Source organism: Neomonachus schauinslandi, chromosome 1 (assembly GCF_002201575.2).
Source record: "Neomonachus schauinslandi chromosome 1, ASM220157v2, whole genome shotgun sequence".
NCBI classification, from domain to species: domain Eukaryota; kingdom Metazoa; phylum Chordata; class Mammalia; order Carnivora; family Phocidae; genus Neomonachus; species Neomonachus schauinslandi.
The window spans coordinates 209017859-209040044 of NC_058403.1; the positions used below are offsets into that span (position 1 = coordinate 209017859).

Sequence of the window (22186 nt, forward strand, 5' to 3'; positions counted from 1 at the left end):
CGCTGTCTCTCTCTGTCAAATAAATAAATAAAATCTTTAAAATAAATAAATAAATAAAATCTTAAAAAAAGAGAGTTGCTACTCAGAGATCTCAAGAGGCTGGGGCACACCATGCCACAGAGGGCCACATGGGGAAGCACCAGAGTTGGTCAGGAGGCAGAGGAGATGAGGGGAAAATGTGGGTAAGAGCCTGCTCTCTGGTTTCCGTGGGAGGGAATTGCTGAGGCAGCGCCTGAGGCTCAGCCCTGGCTGGTTTGCATGATTTCAGCTCTGGGGCACAGGGGCTGTGCCTTTGCTGTCCAGCACCTGGCTCTGGGGTGATCAGGGCAGGGGACGGTGGCCCTGAGAGTGAGACCCAGAAAGGAAGGGGCTCAGGTGTGGGCTCTGGATTGGCTGGTTTGCATATGGAAGGTTCGCTCACGAGGCATTTACCATCTCTAGGAATCTGCTAACCCCGCGACGGGCAGTCCTTCCATGATCAGGGAGGTCCCGGCTATCAGAACATCATCATAAAAGAGACGTGCTTGGAGCACAGAGGATTTTTAGGGCAGTGAAACACCCTGATACCATAAAGATGGATGCGTGTCATTATACATTTGTACCAACGCTTAGAACGTACAGCACCGGGAGTGGACCCTGATGTAAACTATGGACTTTGGATGATAGCAATGTGCCGTCCCGGGCTCCAGGGCAGGCTGTTGATAATGCAGGAGACTATCCATGTGTAGGGCAAAGGGTATGTGGGAAGTCTCTGTACCTTCCCCGCAGTATCACTGCGAAAATTAAATTGCTCTTTTAAAAAAAGTCTTAATAAAGAACAAAAATAAAAACGAATCAGTATGAAATTATGAACTGACAATTATCTGTGGCTAGAGTTGCTCTGCCCACTGAGGTAGCCACTAGCCACCACCACATGTGGCTATTTGGCACTTGAAACGTGCTGCAAATGTACAATCAAGATTTACTGTGCCAAAAAAGGGGGAATGTCTCATTAGTTGTTCTTATTTGATTACATGTAGAAATGATAATATTTTTGTAGATAGGGTTAAATAAAATACAGTATTAAAATTTTTTTAAAGACATGCTTTTCTTAAAAAAAAAAGATTTGGGGTGCCTGGGTGGCTCAGTCGTTAAGCGTCTGCCTTCAGCTCAGGTCATGATCCCGGGGTCCTGGGATCGAACCCGCATTGGGCTCCCTGCTCCGCGGGAAGCCTGCTTCTCCCTCTCCCACTCCCCCTGCTTGAGGTTCCCTCCCTCGCTGTGTCTCTCTCTGTCAAATAAATAAATAAAATCTTTAAAAATTTTATTTATTTATCAGAGAGCACGAGCAGGGCAGGGTGTGGCAGAGAGAGAGGGAAAAGTGGGCTCCAAGGTGAGCAGGGATCCTGATTCGGAACTCGATCCCAGGACCCGGGGATCATGACCTGAGCTGAAGGCAGACGCTTAACCAACTGAGCCACCCAGGCGCCCCAAGACATGCTTAATACAGCCCCCAATCAGTACACGTGGAATGAAGGGCTCAGAGCTGAGCTAGGAATCCAGCCCTGCTTACTTGGGCAGACAACTTAACCTCTCCGAGCTTTAGTTGATTGCGTTTTCCCTGTAAAATGGGGATGAATATTAATCCTACAGGGTTGTTATCATCTCGGGCCACTCTCTTTGGAGGAGCCCAGTCCGTCCCCAGTGTCTTCCTGTCACACCAGGATTTGTAGCCACGATCCTAATCTCGAAGTATCTTGCTTCATATTTCCTGCTTGTCTTGTCTGCTCTACCCTGGGACCATCTGTCTCCTTCACTGCTCTCCCCTGGCACCCAGCCCAGTGCCTGGCATACAGTAGGCATTTGCTAACTGTTTGCTGAACGAACAAGATAACAAATGGCCCCCAACAGATGTTCAGTGAGGATCGGTGACACCACTGTCATCTTTCATGGCTGGGACACATCTGCTTACTCACTGCCATCACCCCGGGGCCTAGCAAAAAGCTGGTATGGAAGAGGCGCCCAGAAAACCTGTGTGGAAGGGGTGAATGGAGCTCAGCAGCTTCACAGAGGGTCTCATAGAGGGCCCCATGGGCCCCTCTCCTCAGAGCCCACCGCCCTTCCTCCCCACGCCACGCCTGCCTCAGCCCCAGCCTGGCAGGCCCTGCAGTAGGCCCCCTTCCTAGCTGGGGCAGTCCAGCTGGCCTGTCCCGCACACGTCCTGTGAGAGCAGGGGAAGCACCAGGACTGAGGCCAAGGCTGCATACAACCAGGGCCAGTGGCCCAAGTCCCTCTGGGTGGCCTGGCGCCCACCCAGACAATCAGTGCGGCTACCCCATGGAACAGAGAGACCACTGGTCAGCCTGGGGAGGGAAGCCCCTCAAAGCCGGCTTTCCAGGAGGCAGCAAGGTCAACCACATCAGGAACACAGTGAAAGGGGTCACACAGGGACAGTCTATAAATTAAGTCCCTGAAAGTCAGGCCAGAGGCTTGCAAGGCATCCTGGAAAAACCCCCTTTCCTCCCTTTCTCCAGTTGCCTGGTAACCACTGTGCATCTGGGCCAGAGCAGGAGGCAGCTAGGCACAACAGGAGTCCAGGCCCAGCAGACGGGTTGGTATGCTCCTCCTGACATGCACAACGAGGCGTGGGGGGAGGGCCCCTAGCTGCTGCTTTCCGAGGCCACCTGAGCAGGGACCCGGAGGCACCAGAGGTTCAGGAGAGCTGTAGGCAGCACAGGGAAGGGGAGATGTAATATGCAGCAGCAACTGCAGGGGGACCCCCTCTTCAGCTGGTGGTACTTCCCCAGGGCCCCTGTGCCTTTCTGATGACTCTCAGAGCCTCCCTGACCCTCGGTCTCCTCCTCTGTAAAGTGGGCCAACACTGAACACCTGGGACTGTTCTCCAGCAGAGAAATGAGAGTGAGCCCGCCCCCAGAGGAACTCACTCCAAAGGGAGGGTTCCCCATCACAGAGCCCATCCTCCCCCACCCCATTCTGCAGTGGACCATCTGTGTGCACTCACTAGCGGTTCCCTCCAGGAGCTGAGCTCGGCTCATGGAAGGAAGGCTTTTTACCCGCCCTTCCAACCTGCAGGCCCTGGGATGTGGTCAGTCCCTCAGCTTGGCTCAGCTTCAGGCTGGAGACCACCCCCCAACGGCCCCCATCGTCAGGGCTGGTGACCAGAGGCAGGAAAAGGCTTCTGTCCACCCCACCCCCCACCCCCCAGCTGCGCTCATTTCACACATGCAGGAGAAGAGGGTCTCCTACCGCAAGCAGTCCACCCTTACTGCCTCCAGCAGCTGTAGGAACAGAAGAGGCCTCCCCTTTCCCAGCTCAGCCTTGGCCCTGAGCATCTGGCCCTCACACTCAGCAGCTCCGGTCCTCAGAACTCCAGGGTTTTCATTCAGGGTCTGAGCATCCCGTCCGCCTCCCTGACACCTGTGCGGGGCCCAAGGTGGCGCAAATCCCTGTCTGCCCTGCGCCCAGGTGCCTCAGACACCCTCCTCCCCCTTAAGGCTGCGGGTGGGACAAACCGTGAGGGGCGGGGAGGGGAGGTGGGCTCGCTCGCGCGGGACTTCAGCCAAGTCTGGGTCACGCCTCGTCTTGGCGGCTGCCCGCGGCAGGACAGGCAGGGGCAGCGGACCGGAGCGGAGAGGCTGGCCGGGCCCGCCACGCCGCGTCCCCACGCCCCCAGCCACGCGGAGCCGCGTCCCGCCCCCCTCCCCCACCCGCAGCAAGCGGTCGAGGAACTGCAGTCGCGCGCGCGGGCCCCGGGGGACGGTCACAGCCACTGCCCGGGGACCGCTAGGCGCGGAGCCCCAGGGCGGCTCAGCCGCCGGAGCGGGGCGAGGCAGGGCTCGTAGGCTCCGCCCCGGCCTAGGCCCCGCCCCGCGCCGAAGCCCCGCCCCCAAAGCCACAAGCTTCCGCCCAGGGGATCGGGGCCCGCACCAGGGGCTCCTGTTGAGGCGGGGAGATGAGAAAGGGGTACGAGGGTGATTACTACCTGGGGTGATCTATAGCTAAGGATGCGGGCGATAAGAAGTTAAAAGTTCAAAGCAATCGGTTGTGAGGTCTCGGCAGAGGCCCCTTCCCGCTACAACCGCCCACGCCCACCGTGGCGCCTTTGACCCGGTGAGCCACGTCGACCCAGGGAAGGAAAAAAATGCCTTCTGGATGGGTTTTGCTTTTCTTCTTGCCGCCGTGGTACCCCAGGTAATACGGGCATTTCTTCCAAAACTAGAGCATTTCTTTGTTCTGGTGGTTGTTCATAACATTTTCCCCAGCTAATATTTGAGAAAATTCACATACCTTACACTGCACCCACTGGAAGTGTAAGGTTCCAGGGGCGCCTGGCTGGCTCAGTCGGTGGGGCCTGCGTGCAACTCTTGATCTCAGGGCTGCGGATTCAAGCTCCACGCCGGGTGGAGAAATTACTTAAAAACAAAGTCTTTAGGGGCACCTGGCTGGCTCAGTCAGTTAAGTGTCTGACTCTTGATTTCGGCTCAGGTCATGATCTCAGGGTCTTGGAATCAGCCCCACTTGGGGCTCTGGGTTCAGGGGGTCGTCGGCTTGAGGCTTCTCTCTTTCCCTCTCCCTCTGCCCCTCTCCCCGCTGTGCGCACAAGCTCTGTCTCTCTCTCAAATAAATGTTTAAAAAAAGATAAAATAAAATCTTTAAAAAAAAAAAGAAAGTGTAAGTTTCATGGGTTTACTATATTCACAGAGTTATGAACCCCCGTTCTCCCCTCCCAGCCCATGGCAATGACTGATTTTATTTTCTGCTTCTGTGGATTTGCCTGTTCTCAAAACCAGGGCATTTCTGCAGAACTGTAAGGCTCCCCATTGTGGGGAAGGAGAGAAAAGTGGGGTGAAGTCAGGGCCCCACGGGAACAGGTGGCTTCGGAGCAGGGAGCAAGGCAGGGGCTCTAGGCCGCCTGAGGCCCGTCTGCGGGAAGCCGGTGTGCGCCCTAGTGTGCCGCAGGAGAGGGAATGCGGGGAGGAGAGAGGGTCCTTTGGGGGAGAAAGCAGGGGCGCTGACTGAGAGGACTGGATGGGGGAGGCAGTCAAGGGAGGGGTCCCCAGGCAGCCAGCCTTCAGATGGCCTGGGCACGCTGCATCTGTCCATCTGTGTGGTTCGGCCTCCAGTCACCAAGGGAGCCAAACTTTGTCTCACATCCTCGTAGTTGAGAAAGTCGGTGTTTCCTGCCAGCTCTTTGAAGTAGGTCCTCTTGTCCCTGGGTGCCTACCACTAACTCCCTCCAGGTGCACCTTGACATGGGAGAGAGGAGCTAGAAAGAGAAACTGGGAGAAGCCCAAGGCGGAGGGGAAGTGGGGAAGGAGGGTGGAGGGGGGAGGAGAGCAGGCCGCAGGGTGGGGCTCCATCTATAAAGGCTGTGAGGCTTGCTGGCCTGCCGGGCAGGAGAGCGTGGAGTCACCCCAGCAGGTACCGGCTCCTGGGACCCCGCAGGTGTTGGTGAGTCCTGCCCCTCTCCGCGCTCCCCCCGCCCCGGTCTCCGATCTTGGCAGAGACCAGCCGCAGGCCGCGCCAGCACCACCTGTCCTGTGCAGAGGGCCCTGGGTGTCGGACTTGAGATGGGGGTGTTCCCAGTGCCCGCTGCTGTCCATTTTGGGGCCTCATCACCTCCACCTCTCCCATTATTCCTCAAGACACCCGAGGAGGAAGAGCAGCCTGCACTATGAACCCGTGGCTCGTGCTCTGCCTGGTGGCCAGCTTGGTGGGCGCCTGGTCTACTATCCATGCTCAAGGTAATGTCTTGGGCCATACCTCCCCTGCCTCCCGGCAGCCCTCCCCCGCCTCCCGGCAGCCCTCCCCCCCCCATCCTTCCTGCCCTCCCCCGTTCGCCCCTCCCCTCTTCCAGAAGCCTTCCCCGTTCCCTCTCCCATCCAGAAGGCACCGAATTCTGACAGACAGCTCCCGCCCCAGGGCTGTAGAAACTCCTGGCATTTGTGCAGCTTCCTGGGGGTGCAGGCCCCCCAGCTCCTCCTTCCAGAGCCCCTGTGGTGCCTCCTCCACGGTCCGAGACCCAAGGCCTCCCTGCCAGGACTCGAGCCAGCCCAGGGACTGTGGGGAGCAAGGGTGGCTCCCAGTGGTGGCAGATCTAGGGACACACTGCAGTGATGTGACCCAACAGGAGTGAGTCGTCCCCCCACCCACAGGCTACCTGTGTGCTGAGAGTTACTACTCAGTCTTCATGAGCCTCAGTTTCCTCATCTGCAAAGTGGGGCTCTGAAATCCCCCTGTGGAGATAGGACATGAGAATCCAATGGGCTGATATTTGCAAAACTCTTGGCCCAGTACCTGGGCAACAACAGCGATAACCATTACTGTTATTAATGGGGAGTCCCTTCCCACTTCTCCCTCCATTAGGCAGCTGAGGATTTGGTGCATACAGTATCCACCAAGAGCCCGGCCGCTATGTCTTGCAACCCCAGGATATAGGACAGGGCTCCAGGGGAGGAGGCTGAGCCCCAGCAGCTGGCTGAGCAGGGTCCCTGGCTTGGTCAAAGCCCCAGAGCCCCCTTCCCCGCCACCTGCCCTACCTGCCCCACCTGCCCGTCACTAGGTCTGAGAGGCCCTAGCTTCCAGCAGACCTTACCTTTGCCCAGGATCGGGCTGGGCTTCATTCCCATTGTCCTACTATCAGAGGCCCATTCCAGGAGCCAGGCCCAGCTTGGGGCCCTTTGATCCTGGGGGCAGAGTGGCCCCTGGCCTGCCTGGTACTGCAACTGAGGGTCCATCCAGCACCCCTGCCACTTGCCCTCTGGGGCCAAGGTTTGGAGATGCGGGGGAGCACTAAAGTCCTCCCCCATCCTTCCTACTGCACTTGGCCAGAACTCAGGTGTGGTGCCTGGAGGCAGGGGTCAGCTGAGGGATGGATCCCACAGGGCCTTGAAGGCCTCTCACTGTCTGTCTCATCAATTCCACCTGCTCATGCTCCCAGGCCCTGCCGGCACACCTCTTCTTCCAAGCCCGCCCCGCTCCAGGTCCCTGCTCTTCCCCCCTCCCAGCACAGACCGACCCCTGGGTCTCCCCACCAAGCTGAGAGAGCCCCATGTCCAATCCCCCTCTGTGTTTGTCTACACATCTGGCACCTAGTAGGAACTCGAAATGCTTTTTTCAAGCAATCAGTAAATGAACAGAGACCTCCTGGTTTCTGGCCCGCTGACTGAGTGGTCACTCTGCTGGGGACAGAAGGGCAGAGGCCCTTGAGATGGCCCTAGGTGGGGGAGGGCCAGGCTGAGCAGGACTTGGGGCGTCAGGAGCGGCCGGCCAGACCGTTCATTTTAGGAGGGCCTGGGCTGGGCATGGTGGCCCCCGGCGCCTCCTCGGGGAGCTCCATCTGTGCCCCTTGCCCTCCGCCCCAGAGCAGAAGTGGCTTTGGTCCCTCATTCATTGTGTGGTCCTGGGCCCTTCCCAGCCCCGGACTGTGGACCCCCTCCAACTCCTGCCAGCTGTCCGCATATCAGGAGCCAAAGGGGAGCCGCGTTGGCCTCCTTCTCACCTGGGCTGGGAGGGCTATGGTCTGTTTTGGGGTGCCTGCGTCTGGGGCAGCCCGTGCAGAGCGCATGTGCACACAGAGACGTGAGCTCCAGCCGTGCTTGCAGGTGTCTCTGAGGACTGCTGCCTGGCCTACCACTCCCGTGTTCGGCCTGGCTTCCTCCGGCACGCCCGGAGTTACCGGCGCCAAGAAGTGAGCGGCAGCTGCAACCTGCCTGCTGTGATGTGAGTGGGACTGTGGGAGGCTGGCGTGGGCAGGGGGAGTCTCCTACACAGCTTTGCTCCCCGCTCACACCCTAACCTGGGGACCTGCTCCCCCACCCCACCCCCCAGATTCTTCTTCCCGAAAAACAAGATCCTGTGTGCGAACCCACGGGACAGCTGGGTGCCGAAGATGGTAGACTTCCTGGATGCTGGGAACAAGACCCTCTCAAAGCGCCACTGGAGACACTTGCAAGGTGGGTGAGACCCACGCCCAGCCTCCAGGGGGCCTCTGCCTCCCTGCTGTGGGCCCCTGGGCTCCTCAACCCCCAAAGGAGGGGATCGAAGTCCAGCATGCTGACAGCTGCCGCCGCCCCAAAGAGGACCCGCCGATTGCTGGTGAGTGGAGACTGAGTGAATGAACAACTCCTTTAGCCAAGACTTTTTCCATTGTTAGAAATGGCAAACGCAAGCAAATGGGAAACTCGTCAGCTCAAGTAACTAGCCAACGGCTTCAGGCTTGGCTGGATCCAGGTGCTCAGAGAGTATTGGTGGAGTTCTTATCTATTTCTTTCTCTCTTGTACAGTCATCCTCTTTGGAGCTAGGAAGTCGAGCACTGGAATCTCCAAGCTGCCGCTGCCCAAGGTTAGCAGGCTCACCAGAAGCGACAAGGAAAACTACCCTCCTGACAAAAGCTAATCCAGGTAAGGACTCTGATCATGTGACCATCCCCCACCCATCACCACTGCTGAGGGATGAGGGCTCATGATCAGCACAGACTGGGTGAGGGGACTCCCTTCCAGGACCAAGGAGGCTGGTTCTGTGGTCAGCCCTGAAGGCTGACACTCAGGGGGCTGTTTACTGCCCTAACCCAGCCTAGGGGGCTTCAGCAAGTGCTGCAATGAAATGTCAGGTGTGCGGACCAACAGCTGCAGGGCCCCCAGCTCCACTCCAGTCCCCGTCACCTGCCGGCCTCTCCAATCCCCCCTGCAGGACCGTGAGCCGACACATCTCCAGGATTAGCCCAGTGCAAGATGGGCTGGACCTTCCTCCACTGCAACAGTCCCCTGCGGCTCCGGGTGCCCCAGCCTCCCTGTCATTCGGGCCAAATTCAGTCCTGTGCCTGAGCCTGCGGTTGGCTCCCTCCCATCACCCCTGCCCCATCCCGCTCCTCAGGCAGCTGGAAGGAGAGAGCTGACCTTACTTCAAGCCCTCTTGCCTGCTCCAGGAGCCAGAGTCTGCGCTAAGCTATGGGTCTTGTAGAGGATCACCGGAATACATTGCCCGCCTGCAGCCTCTTGCCACCCGCCCTGGGCCACTCCTGCCGGGTCCCTCTGGGTCCTTGCAAAGCACCAGTCCATCCCAGGACACTTCTCCCAGGCTGCTTTTCTATAGTTTTTTAAATAAACCTTTGATGAGATGCCATGCCTGTCGCGTTTCAGTTTGGGGTGTGAGTTGCTGCCCCCACCTGTGTTGAATCCCACGTGACCATCCCACCCCCAGATCTGTGCTGGCAATCCTCACAGCTGATGGCTCCCAGGGGACACGCTGGCTACAGGCCCGGGTTCGAGTCCAGTTGGTGACCTTGAGCAAACCCCTTGCTCTCTTGGCGCCTCTTTCCTTGCCTCTAAAACGGGGCTCACTGTGCTTGTTCTGCTCAGCTCCCTGGGCTGTAGTGAGGCTGGCTAATGCGGAGGAGCCCTCTGCAAGCTCTGACAGGGGTCCAGAGAAGCTCCGGTTGGGTCAGGGGGACCAGAACTAGGCCAGGAACAGAGCCCTGGGACCAGGCACCCGTGACCATCCTGCAGGGAGAGGCAGGGCCACATTCAGGTCACTCAGCCAGACTCAAGCCATCCAACTGTCCTCTCCCCGGGCGGTCTGTTTCCACCACGAGAGAGAACATTCCAGATGAAAACCAAATGCTCCCTCTCTAGAGGACAAGAGGCGGTTTGGGGGCTGATGGGTCACACCCAGGCCCCGCTAGGCTGTGGAGGCGATTCGGGCAGATTCTACAAACTCTCTAAGCCTTGGTTCCGCCCCCTGTAAAATGGGTGATATCGCCGGTTTTCTCAGACAAGTCAGCGGGGACCAAATGCTCTACTCTCTGGGGTGCCTGGCTGGCTCAGTCAGGAGCGCGTGTGACTCTGGACCTCGGGGTCGTGAGCTCCAGCCCCACACTGGGTGTAGCGATTACTAAAAAATAAGTAAGCAAATTTAAAAAAAATAAATGTGCCGTCTGACAGGCACAGCGTCCGCACACGCTGACTGCACAGCCACGCTCTCCCGGGACGGACGCGGGCTCTGCTGCCTGCCACCGGGGGTCACCTTCACCTCCGTAAGCCTGCTTTCCAATCGGTGAAATGGGGATGAGCACAACAGCCTCTATTCCAGGCGGTTGCAAGGACTAGTAAATGGGTTGACAATGGGAAAATACTTGGAACGGCGCCTGGCACATCATATGTGGTCAGGAAGCATGAGCCGTTGTCGTCAGGATCGGTGAACCCGCAAGGGCTTCCAGGGGTGGCCACCATCAGCCCGGCCTTGTGCCACTCACGGGTCTGAAGTTCACAGAACCTGTCTGCACCCTGGGACCGTGTCCTCCACCCCCAGGTGGACAGTGGCCTTCCCGTGTCTCACCTGCATGGTTTCTCCTCCGAGCCCCAGGCTGAAGTCCATCCTACCCTCCGGGGCCTCCTGCTCCCCGACCTGTGAGCCCGGCCTGGCCCTGCTGAGGGCAGCATCTCCTGACTTCCAGAACATGCCAAAGGGGCAGACTCAACCCAAAATAACTTTATTGTTGTCTCTGCTTCTGATATAAAAGCAGGCTGGAACCCTAGCCCACCCCACCGGGGGCTCGAGCATGGCTGCGTGTCACCAACTCTGGCTGGGGCCCCAGAGGCTCTTTGGCTCGGAGGGCCAAGGCCCAGGCCCACCCCAGCTGTCCGTTCCCATGTCCCACCGCGCCCCAGGGGTGAGCCCTGGGGCAGTGCAGCAGTGTAAGCCTGAGACTGACCAGCTACGGTGAATCACAGGCCCCTCCTTGACCCTGGTTGGTGGAGGAGGACGGTGCATGCCGTGGCTTCCAGCTGTCTCCAGACAAGGCGGAATGTTGGTGTCCCCCTAGGCAGAGGCTGGGTTCGCCTGAGGTCGCAGAATCACATTTTACTCTTCCTGAGTTTTGGGGTTCCACCTGGTCAGTGATCCCATCGCTGGTGGGATCGGTAGCCCCCCAACTCCAGAATCTGCCGTTCAGGAGAAGAGGATGAATGGGGGGCCCTGGGGCGCACCCGAGGCCAAGGCTTCACCAGGGTCACCAGGGTCTCTCTGCGGTGTGCAGTGAGCTGAGTGACATCAGTTTCCCCCAAATCCTGCCGGAAGAGGCAAGGATGGGGCAGTGCGCATGCAGGGAGTCCAGAGAGGGGGCTGCGGGAGGGGCCTGAGGTCAGGCAGGAGGTGCGGGCTCCTTCCAGCTACAGCAGCCGCAGATGCACCTTCAGCCGCAAGGCCCCGCCCCCTGGTGTCAGCTGCCCCTTCGGCCAGGTGCCCCAGGGCCCTGCCACGCTCACCACCTCCAGCTGGTAGGTTCCAGGCCCTGGCCTCCGTCGCCCCAGCTGCAGGGAGCTGAGGCCCCGGAGGTGATGCATGCGGAAGAAACCTGGCCCATTGCCACGGGCAATGACATAGCGGACCCGTCCCCGCAGGCTCTCCAGGGCTGGCCGCAGCTCCAGGATGTGCTCAGCCCCGCCCAGGCGTGAGAGGTTCAGGCCCAAGGTCAGTGGGGCCTCCGAGTCAAGGCTGGCCAGGCTCACCTGTGGACAAAGACCAGGCAGGTGCCGGTCAGAGGCGGGGAGAATGGGAATGCAGTGGATAGGGGCCACAAGAGAGGAGCTGCCCAATAGCCTTCCGGTTCCCGGGGTGGGGGGGTTTGCGACGCTTCCTGCATCTGGGCTCTTTGAGAGCACCCTGTGTGCAGATGACAAACCCCTCTTTATGTGAACTGCTCTGAGTGCGCTCCTGGTCCTGGCAGCCGGACAGGGCCCTGAATGAGCCAGTGGCCTCAATGGCAGGCTAACCGGGACCGGGTGACGTAGCCAGTCCTACAGGAGGTGATCTGTGTTTTCTTCTCCTTGGCTCTGGGCACTGCTATTTGTTCCGCCTCATTTACATGTTGGGGGCGGTGCTTTGTGGTTGTGTTAATGTGAAAGCTAGTCCTGTTTCCCTGCCCCTCCGGTCTGGAGACTTCAGCCCTCCCCACTACCCGGCAGTGTTGCTCAGACATGTGCTCTTGCTGACACCTGCTGGCAGTCTTGGGTATTGCAGGCAAAGCCGGGGAGGGTGCAGGGGAATGGGGGGAAGGGGGCAGCCCCCCTCCACCCAGATCCACGGGCGCCCAGCCCAGGAGCCCCGACGACCACTGCACTCACTCTTACAGACACAGGGCCCTACCTTTGAGAAGCTTACAGAAAACAATGGCAACAATAGGAAAGGGGAGAAAAAGGGGGGATAGGACAAAGTAATACGCTCATATTTAGTTAAATCCAATACTGAAAGCCCCTCAGACCCAGCATTCCTATCTCACTTCTGCCTTCCTTCTCCCCACCTGGTGGCCCCCGTAGGCGCTGCGCTGTGGCCGGTCATGAGGGGCGAGTCCATTGATCTTGCATTCATAGCAGGCTTCGGATGAGAGCAGCTCCTCCTCGTCTGGGGCCTCCTGGGGTCCAGGGCTGAAGCCCAGGCCAGAGACACAGTGCCTGGGCCAGGACAAGGGGGTGGTGGGTCTTCAGGGGCAGGCTGGTGGGATCTCCCCCGCACCCCCTCCAGCCCCCACTCTCCATTCAGAGCCACACTGCCCGTGGGGACGGGTGCTGGTGTGTAAATGTGCGGGTGAGCCTTTGCGTGCGCATGCACAAAGGACGTGTGCGTGTGTGCACGCATCCCTTAGCTCACCCGGGCAGAGATGTGAACCTGCAGGCACCCCGGCTGCTGGTGTGTATTATGTGCACACATGTGGACACTGAGACATATGGATGCATAAGGTACCCAGGCGTGTTGGTGTAGGTGTGAGTCGTGCAGAGGCGCGAGGGTATCACAGAGAGTGTGCACCTACCGTTGTGCACGTGCAAATATATAGGAGCACCATGCAGGCAATTACACCAAAATGGGGTGTGAGCTCGTGTGTGCACCCACACGTGTGCTGTGGGTGCCCAGGTCTCTGTGCACACGTGTGCAAATGGCCTGCGTGCGTGGACATGTGTGTGTGCGTGTGCGCGCTCTCACGGGGTTGGGGACTCTGCCTGCCCCGCTCCAGCCCCTCACCCTTGCCCGGCCCGGAAGTAGCCTTGGGGACAGCCACACAGGAAGCCACCAGGGGTGTTGGTGCAGCTGTAGCTACAGGGGCCTCCCCGGGCGGCACACTCGTCTAGGTCCTGGCAGCCCCCCAGGGCCTGGTCAAAGTCAAAGCCAGAGGGGCAGACGCAGCGGAAGCCGCCCAGCGTGTTGTGGCAGGAGGCACTGCCACAGGCCGCAGGGGACAGCGCACACTCGTTTTCGTCTGTGAGTGGGGACAGCAAGAGAGAGAGAACGTGGGGGGGGCGGCTTTTGCACCCCCAAAGCCCCTGCCCACAGCACTCCCGGTCCCCACGCAGTTAACTCCGGCTCCTCCTTCAGAGCCCTGGGTCAGTGTCACCCTCCATCAGGCTCTCCATCAGCCCTGGCATAGGTCTGCCCCACCCCTACACTCCTCAACTCCCCCAGCCCTGTCATCCTCCCTCGAAGCATTTCTCAAAATTTCCCAGGAATCCTAAATTTGGGACCATCTAGAATGAGGTTTCGTACTTGGCACAACTGACAGTGGGGACTGGATCATTCTCTGTGGTGGGGGCTGTCCCGTGCACCATACAATATTGAGTGGTACCCGTGGCCTCCACGCACGAGATGCCAGGAGCATCCACCTCCCAGTTGTGATGAGCAGAAGGTCTCCAAGACCCTTCAAAATGTCCCCAAGGGGGCAGAACCATTCCCAGCTGAGAACCACTGGCCTAATTAACCCCGGTCCCCACCACTAGAGGAGAACCCCGGTGAGCAGGGATGGAGTCTGCTACTTGGCCCACTTCTGCATCCCAGGGCCTGACGCAAGGTAGGTCTGGGGCAAGCTGCAGCTGGAGGAGTGAGGGCGTGAGTGTGCAGAGGGGGAGGCAGGCCGACCAGGAGGAACCGGCAGCAGGGCCGAAGGTGTGTGCCGTCCCCAAGGGCCAACTGCTGCAGGGCAGGGCAAAGATGGAGAACGTAGCTGAGGACCCACCATCAGGGGCGGGAGGAGGAACCAGGGAGAAAGGAGTGTCAGAGAGGCGGTGGGAGGGCAGGGGCAGCCGCGTCATAGAGGCGGAGGGAGGAAAGTGTCCAGGAGGAGCAGGTAGTGGTGCCCAGAACAGGGGAGGTGGAGGGGTCTCCAAAGAGCGGGCCCAACAAGGGTAGAGAGTGAAAGCCAGACTGTAGGGGAAGAGCAGAGAGACGTGGTAAGGATGAGGCTGCCATGAGGAGGGCTCGAGCACAAAGAGAAGCATGCGATGGAGAAGTTCGGGGTGCAGAAGGCTAGTCCCCCAGACTGAGGGCCTCTGCAACGGCTATGGCAAAGACGCAGCATGCACGCCCCTGGTCCCCATTGCCACACCGGAGCAGGCATCACTAATCAATCCCAGCACTCTTTCCCAGTGATCACAGGTACTGACTCAGAATCCTTCTCAGCTGAGCCCCCCCCCAGGCCACCACTCCCTAAAAAGTGGACTTGAGCTTTGCCAAGCTTGCCCTGCGCCTCCCCAGCAGTGGAGGTGGGGGGTGCACGACCCAGATGGGGGTGGTTCCTAGTTGCCTGCTCTGGACACATTCTGATGGGGGGGGGGCCCGGCTTCCTCCCAGCCCTGGACACTCACCCACACACTGGCTCCACTGGGAGTGCGGGGTGAAGCCCTGGGGGCAGCCACAGCGGTAGCCCCCCAGCTCGTTCTGACAGCCGTGCTGGCAGCGATGGGGCCCGTCACACTCGTCCACGTCTGCGAGACACGGACAGGGCCAGACGGCTTGCCTGGCGGCCCCTCTGGACCACAGCCCGGGCCCGGACCCCACCCAAAGCCCAGCTCTACCTTCACAGCCTCGGCCTGAGCTGTCCGGGGCGAAGCCTTGGTGGCACTCACAGTGGAAGCTGCCGGGCGTGTTGTGACAGCGCCCATGGGTGCCACACGGGCCAGGCTGAGCCAAGCACTCGTCATTGTCTGCAGGGGACAGAGAACGGGCAGGACGGCCTAATGGTTAGGGGATTCGGGTCGGGCACCACCGTGCCGGGCCCACCGCCTGATCAACGGTTTGGCTTCAGGCAAGTCACTGTCCCTCTCTGTGCCTCAGTTTCTCCTTCTGTGAAATGAGATCTGTAACCGTCCCCACCTCCCAGAACTGTCCCGAACATTCGAGATCATGCACGTATAGGACTTCATTCGACTCTCATCGGCATTGCCTCCAAAGCTGTGTGACCTGGGGTGGCCGACTTACCCTCTGTGGGCTCAGGAGGGGGTGACTTGTAAGAAGAGACACCCAAGACCTTGCTCTCTCTCTCTCTGCCTTGGGAGCCACAGAGAGGAGGCAGCTGGTAAGAATCCTTACCAGAAACCGACTGTCCCGGCACCCTGACCTTGGACTTCCAGGCTCTAGAACTGTGAGCAGTAAGTGTCTACTGTTTAAGCCCCACCCCCCACGCCGGTCTAGGGTGTTTTGTGACAGCAGGGCAAGCCAAGACATGGCTGGTTATGGTGGTAATGGCCCACACTGGTGGTTTATTTCTGGCCGGCAACCCTAGTTTTGGCTTCCTAGAGTATGAAGATTCTTGACCCTAGACACTTCCCATTAGGGACTTGGACTCTCTCTTGGGTGCAAGAGACACTGGGGACATGGGGCTTCTGAGCCAGGGTGGCTCCTGTATCTGCTTGTGGGCTCATCCCTCATGTCCAAGCTGTCCCTTGAGGGGCCACAGAGACCAGCCCGGGATTCCTGCCAGGATCCCACCAGAGAGAAGCATCGGGCGCTACGGCGGTTTCTCTCCCTTGCATCCAGCAAGGCAAACCAAGGGTCAGGGGCCCTACTGTGGTCATGTAAGTTTGATCTTCTAGTTCAGGCATCAGCAAACAGAGGCCCTGAGACCCAAATCTGGCCCGCTGCCTGTTTTTTTGTAAATGCATTTCATTGGCACACGGCTTTGCCCATTCGTTTATGATGCACACCGTCTGTGGCTACTTTTGATCTACAAGGGCAGGGCTGAGTGTTTTCCACAAAGGCCATATGGACCACAAAGCTGAAAAGATCTACTGTTGGACATTTGATAGAAAAACATTGGCGACCCCTGATCCAGTCAGCCTAAGCCCACCCACAAGGAGTACAGGCTATGCGGGTGTGAGTGAGGAATGACCCGGAGCCCTCGATCTGTGGGAGAGGAGTCTCACGTGAGCTTGCCCGGTGCATGGCACGCATGGGCCGTGTGCAGGGCCCGCACGTGTACGCGCATCGAGCTGCCCTTGTTAGGTGTGCGCATCTTCGGGGACAGAGAAAATAACTGTGCAGAGAACAAGAAATGCAGCTTGTTTCAAGGCTCACAAGGCTCTTCCCAGATGGGCACACAACTCGCTCCAGCACCTCCTTCTGCCCTTTGTACAAATGTCCCTTTTGACGAGGCTTCTCCTGACGCCTACGTGAAATACTGCAGTCTTCCCGATCTCGTTACTCTGCTTTATGTTTTCTTTCTTTCGTGCCACGCGTCGCCTTCCAACACACTCTGGTGTTAACTTACTGTCTGCTTCTGCCTGGATGCCCTGCTAGTGGGGACAATCTGCGGCACGGCAAGCTTGCTCTTGTGTGCACTGCTGCGCCCTCGGGGTTTAGAACAGGCCTAGGCAAATCGCTTCTGCAAAGGGACAGCTAGGAAAAATACGTGTGACTTTGTTGCAGCTACTTGGCTCTGGCTCTGCTCTTGTAGCTCAAAAACAGCCACAGACCGTATGTAAATGAATGGGCGTGACTGCGTGCCAATAAAACTTTATTAACAAAAGCAAGTAGGGGGCTGGGCCTGACCTAGGCGATTGGCGTGGGCAGCCCTCTGGCCTAGAGGTCTCAGTAGGTGTGGGCTGAGTGGGTTAGTGGGAGCCTGAATGGGGCCACCCACGGCTGGGCTTGGCCCTCAGCGGGAGTCTGATTCTTTCACACTAAAAAGTGATGGGAGCGGCAGATGCCCCTGCAGCTTTGGCTTCTGAACCAACTTCCCCTCTGGACCCTGTGAGCCCCCGGGCTTTCCGGAGCACCCTGGGGAGACCCTAGGAGAGAGACCCAGCAGGGAGTAGTCAGGGGCAGAAGTGGGTCTCCTGGGCCAAGGTCAGAGGGACTCTTCAGGGCGGGCCTCCCACGTCCCCAGGGTGAGGAAGGAGACTGCCACCGGGATATGAGCACCCACAGAGCGCGGGTTTTGCTCCAATCACCCTCTGTCCCTGATGTCTGGCACACACTCGGCGCTTGCTACGTATCTGGGAAACGAGTGAAGGCCGGCGCCACGCATCAGCTGCAGGGAGGGGTGGGGGGACTCACCAAGGCAGGCCTGGTGGTGCTGCGTGAAGCCGGGGGGACAGCGGCAGGCAAAGGAGCCGATGGTGTTGGCACAGAAAAACTGGCAGTTGTGTTGCCTAGAGGAGCACTCGTCCAGGTCTGCGGCACAGATGGTCCCCGCAGGCTCAGGGCAGGGCCCCCCCGGGGCTGGGGGCTTCCCAGGGGCAAGACCCCAAGGTTGGCATCCAACGCCACGCAGTGGGGTGGAGGGGACGAGCCCGGGGCATCCCTGGGGGGCCAGGGATGGAGCCCCACAGGGCCTGGGGGGGGCCCTCACCTCTGCAGGTCTTGCCGTCCTCCTCCAGCAGGTAGCCTCGGGGGCAGGCACACAGGAAGCCGCCCTCAGTGTTTTTGCAGAGGAAGGCGCATGGCGTGGGGGCCTGGCCACACTCATCTACATCTAGAGGGTCAGCAGCATGCAGGGGGATCAGACAGATGTTCCCAGAGGCTCAGAGCCTGGGGCCTCCACTCAGGCCCTAACCAAGCAGACTCTATGGGCTTACACAAGGAATTGGCCCGTTTTCCATAAAAAGCCAGAGAATAAACATGTTTGGCTCTGCGGGCCACGTGGTTTCAGTTCCAACTACTCAACTCTGCCTTTGTGGCGTGGGAAAGCAGCCATAGCGGGAAGGGAAACAAATAGGCATGGCTGTGTGCCAATAAAACTTTATTAACAAAAACAAGTGGAAGGCCGGACTAGTCCCCTGAGCTGGAGTTTGCTGATCCCTGACTTAGGTGAACATCTGCTACACGGTGTAACTGAAAATCTCAGGATGCACAAAATACCAGGAGGGAAGTGGCCCAGATGGGGTTGGGGCAGGGGGCAGGACCAGGGATGCTCTGGTGCTGTGCAAAGGGGCGGGGCCAGGGGACGGGGGTGGGGAGGCTCACCCAGACAGGCTGTGGCAGCAGCATCTGGCGCATACCCAAACTGGCAGCGACAGCGGAAGGAGCCAAGGCTGTTGATGCACTCACCGTGGGGGCACAGGTGAGCAAGCATGTGGCACTCGTCCACATCTGGGGGGAGTAGTCAGGGGCAAAAGTGGTCAGCTGCGCTGGCCACCTTGGGGCACTGGGGCACACCTCCACCCTTGTGTCCACCAGCCCTCCCCCTGGGGCAAGGCCAGCCTCTACTGACCCTGGAGACCCCACCCTTTGGCTGTGAGTCATACCTCTGCCAGCAGGAAACACTAATGGAGCTCCTTCCAACACACACTGAGGACACCTGGTGGGGGGGGGACACACCCTCCCCACAGCCTCACCAGGGCACCCACACAAACGTGGAAGCACAGAGATTACACATGCACTGCACACCAGTCACACGCTGACGCTCCTGCAGAATCACAGCGACACACACTCAGGGATTCCTCTGTCCCCCCCCAGACACACCCTCGCAAAGGCACTTCCTCCTCAGCCCTCGGTGTCACAGCTGCTCCCTAGGGATGACCTGTGTCACCCTCACTGACACGCCGGAGGAGACAGACTCGTGCAGAGAAACACTCACACTCACTCACACACGCACCCACCCTCACAGACCCTTGCTAGACTCCAAAACGCACGGATGGGCTCAGTCCCTCTCAGCCACCTTTCGGTACGTCCTCCTCCTGCAGCCAGCATGCACGAAACACACACCAGCTCCTCCCCTCACTGGCACACACGCATGCTCACTAACACGCTCACACACTCAAGAACACACGGAAACACCCTCATGACCGAGCTTGCTCACAAAGGGAAGCCACACCAGCTCACACGCTTCCGCAGGCTCATCCACGAGCCCGCAGAGAACAAAGAACACATTGTCTCACACACCTGCTCACACCCCTGCTCACCCCGTCACCCCAGTTCACGCACACACACAGCAACGAATGAGCCCCGGTTCCCCCTGGCTCGCACGCCCTAGCACCCTCCGGGCCACAGACACGACCATGAACAAACTCGCCACCCACCTTGGCCTTCAGCGGTGTAGCCCGCGCCGTGGGGGCACAGGGTCCTGTGGGCAGAGGTGCCAGGCAGGGGACAGAGCTCACAGCGGGGCCCCCAGCCCCGGCCGCCCCCACAGCAGCACTGGGCCCTCGTGACGGCCTCACCGCTGCTCGACTGAGCCTGGCACACAGCCTGCAGCACCTCGGAGAAGCAGGGCCCCTGCCGGACGTCTGTGGGGAGCGGGCGGGGGTGGTGGGCGGGATAAACGGGCCGTCGGGGGGTCCCCTTCCCCAGGGCATCCGGCGGCCCCGAGAATCTACCAAGGGCTCCCGGATGTCTCTGACACGCTATGCGTGGGCACGGGGTGAAACCCTCCCGACCACTGTCCCCTGGCTCTGTTAGATGCCCTCTGTGGGCGGGGGTTGGGACCGCCGCAAACCCAAAGGGTCAGAGAGATGCCCTGTGGCTGCAGAGCTGGGCGGCTTCCTGAGGGCAAAGGGCAGCATCTCCCGGCCGCAGAGACCATGCACGGTCAAGGGCAGCATGGAGGTCAGGGAACACTGGGGAGGAGGCACGTGGAGGTATGCTGGACACACAGTGGGGACCGAGCAGATGGATGACATCCAGGGACCGGACGTGGAGGGGACAGGCTGGAGACTGGAGTGGGTGAGGAAGAGGGGGCTGTCGGTGACTCCAGGGGGCTGGCCTGTGTCCCCAGCCCGGCGCTGGGGCATCGCCGAGACGGGGCTCAGGAGGCAAGGGGCTGAGCTGGCTCTGGGGTGACCCTGTCGGGGGCGCTGGCTTGGGGCGCTCCCAGGCAGCAGCGCCACGTGGGGGTGGCTGTGCCCGCCATGCCCGGCCATACTCACCATGACACTCGGTGCCAGCGGGGCTGAGCCGGAAACCCTTGTCGCAGTCACACTGGAAGCTGCCCACGGTGTTGATACAGTGGCCGTTGGTACACAGGCTGGGCTGGGCACGACATTCATCCTCATCTGCGGTGGGAGGGATGAGGCAGGCCGCCGGGGAGGCCAGAGCCCCCCAGGCCAGCCTCCCCTCGCCCTGGAGCGTCCCCTCCCGCCGCATTCTCTTGCTTTGACTTCTCTCCCCCCGGGGGTGTCCCCGCACCCCCAAAGCACCCCCATACCTGTGCAGCCCTCCCCGGAGCTGGGCTGAGGCCGCAGGCCTGGGGGGCAGACGCAGGCGAAGGTGCCGATGAGGTTCTTACACAGCATGCCCCGCTCGTGGCAGTCCTGCTGACCGTCCGGAGCACACTCGTCCACATCTGCGGGTAACCAGGGAGAGAGGGCGGCCAAGGTCAGGCGCCCCATGGCCTGGCCCCAGGCTGTGGGGGCCTGGATCCCACCTCTCTCTGGGGGCCCCAGCCAGGGCCAGAGTGAGGTTGGCACAGCACAGCCACGTGCCCAGGCCCCTGGAGAAGCCGAGGGGTCCAGGAGCACCCCCACGTCCGCATGCCCTGCCCACATCAGGGTCTGTGGATCTCTCTGGCCTTCACCACAGTCCCCGGAGCACTGAAGGAGCCCTGGAGGCCCCAAATCCCAGCCCAGAGCTGCTCGGCTCTGACACGAAAGACACTGGGGACCAGAGAACCCCTTGTGGTGGACAGCCGTTCTGAGCTCTGCGGTCTATTGAGCAGCGTCCCCGGCCACTCGATGCCTGTCCCACCCCCCACACCCGACTGTGACAACAGAAACTATCTCCAGACATTGCCACACCTACCCTGGGGGGGCACAGCTGCTGTCCTCACTGTCCTACTCAGCTCTGGAGAGGCCACCAGAGCCAGTGACCTGTGAGCCTCCGGACCCCATTTCCCGACGACAGAGGGCCACTCACAGCAGAGTGCCCGCTGCCCCCCACGTGCCTCGGGACTCTGCTCAGCCTCGGGCGGCCCAGGCTCTCACCAACCTGTCTTCTCCAGGACCACGGCGCGGAGGACCCGGGGAGCCCGGCCCCGCCCAGCGCGCCCCAGCGCTGCCCGTCCTACCTCGGCACATGGCGCCGTCCTCCCGCAGGGCGTAGCCGGCCGGGCAGGTGCACACGTAGGAGCCCTCGGTGTTGCGGCAGCGGAAGGCGCAGAGCAGGGGGTTCAGGGAGCACTCGTCCACGTCTGCGGAGGCCAGAGCAGGTGCCTGCTGGGCAGGGTCGGCCGGCGGGCTCCATGCCCCCGCCCCCAGGCCGGCCCCCGGGCGCCCCCCACCACGCAGCCCAGCTCCTGGCCGGCAGGGTCTACCCTCGCAGGTCATCATGGGGCCAGGCTCGAAGCCGTCGGCGCAGGCGCATTCGAAGCCTCCGATGACGTTAGTGCAGGTGCCTTGGCCGCAGGGGTGCCCGACGGAGCACTCGTCCGTGTCTGAGGGCGGGGGAAGGGGGCAGTCAGGGCCTGCAGGGGGCCTCCCGTCCTCAACGTTTCGAGAGTGTCCTGTCCACCCCCCACCGACCGCCGCAGCGACACAGGGCCAGGCCCGGGGCCCCTCTGGGCCGGATGCAGGGCAGGCAGGCGCGGGGTGTCGGCCTGAGTGAACGGATGGCCTTAGTGCACGAGTGAGTGAGTGAGTGAACCACGCGGAGAAGGGTCGAGCGGGTGGGAAGAGTGACAGCGGCCGAGGGACAGGATCCTGCCTCGGGTGGCACCTGCTCTGCCCACCCCACTCCTTCCTTCCAGGGGACATGGGCTGGTCACGCACCCACACAGCGGATGCCTGTGAAGTCCAGGCTGTAGCCAAAGGGACACTCGCAGCGGAATGAGCCGTCGGTGTTGACGCACAGGCCGTTGGTGCAGACGCCGGGGCTGTCCGCACACTCGTTCACGTCTGTGGGCGGCAGGGGTGGCCGGCACGGCGCCTGTCACGCCCCAACCACACTCAGGAGCTCTTCCTTCCCGCCGGGCCCATGCGGTCCAGGGCCACT

The 22186-nt window shown here is 60.4% G+C and overlaps 2 protein-coding genes across 2 annotated transcripts in view; one reads left to right on the top strand and one right to left on the bottom strand.

The window, feature by feature from the left end:
• Nucleotides 1-5649: 5649 nt before the first annotated feature.
• CCL25 (C-C motif chemokine ligand 25) lies at nt 5650-8771 on the top strand. Its single transcript, XM_021705432.1, has 5 exons — nt 5650-5744; nt 7605-7722; nt 7831-7955; nt 8286-8403; nt 8693-8771. Exons 1-4 carry the CDS (start codon nt 5675-5677, stop codon nt 8396-8398), a joined length of 426 nt encoding a protein of 141 aa, XP_021561107.1. The 5' UTR covers nt 5650-5674; the 3' UTR covers nt 8399-8403; nt 8693-8771.
• A 2398-nt stretch (nt 8772-11169) lies between these two features.
• The window catches only part of FBN3 (fibrillin 3), a 53751-nt gene continuing 42734 nt past the window's right edge, over nt 11170-22186 (bottom strand). The window contains exons 50-63 of the mRNA XM_044913115.1: nt 21964-22089; nt 21510-21629; nt 21264-21386; nt 20406-20543; nt 20128-20253; nt 19282-19488; nt 18227-18352; nt 17613-17735; nt 17318-17434; nt 14839-14967; nt 14629-14748; nt 13016-13250; nt 12300-12450; nt 11170-11508 (exon numbers count right to left, since the gene is read on the bottom strand). Coding sequence (XP_044769050.1) covers nt 11170-11508; nt 12300-12450; nt 13016-13250; nt 14629-14748; nt 14839-14967; nt 17318-17434; nt 17613-17735; nt 18227-18352; nt 19282-19488; nt 20128-20253; nt 20406-20543; nt 21264-21386; nt 21510-21629; nt 21964-22089 — 2180 coding nt within the window. The remainder of the gene's footprint in view (nt 11509-12299; nt 12451-13015; nt 13251-14628; nt 14749-14838; nt 14968-17317; nt 17435-17612; nt 17736-18226; nt 18353-19281; nt 19489-20127; nt 20254-20405; nt 20544-21263; nt 21387-21509; nt 21630-21963; nt 22090-22186) is intronic.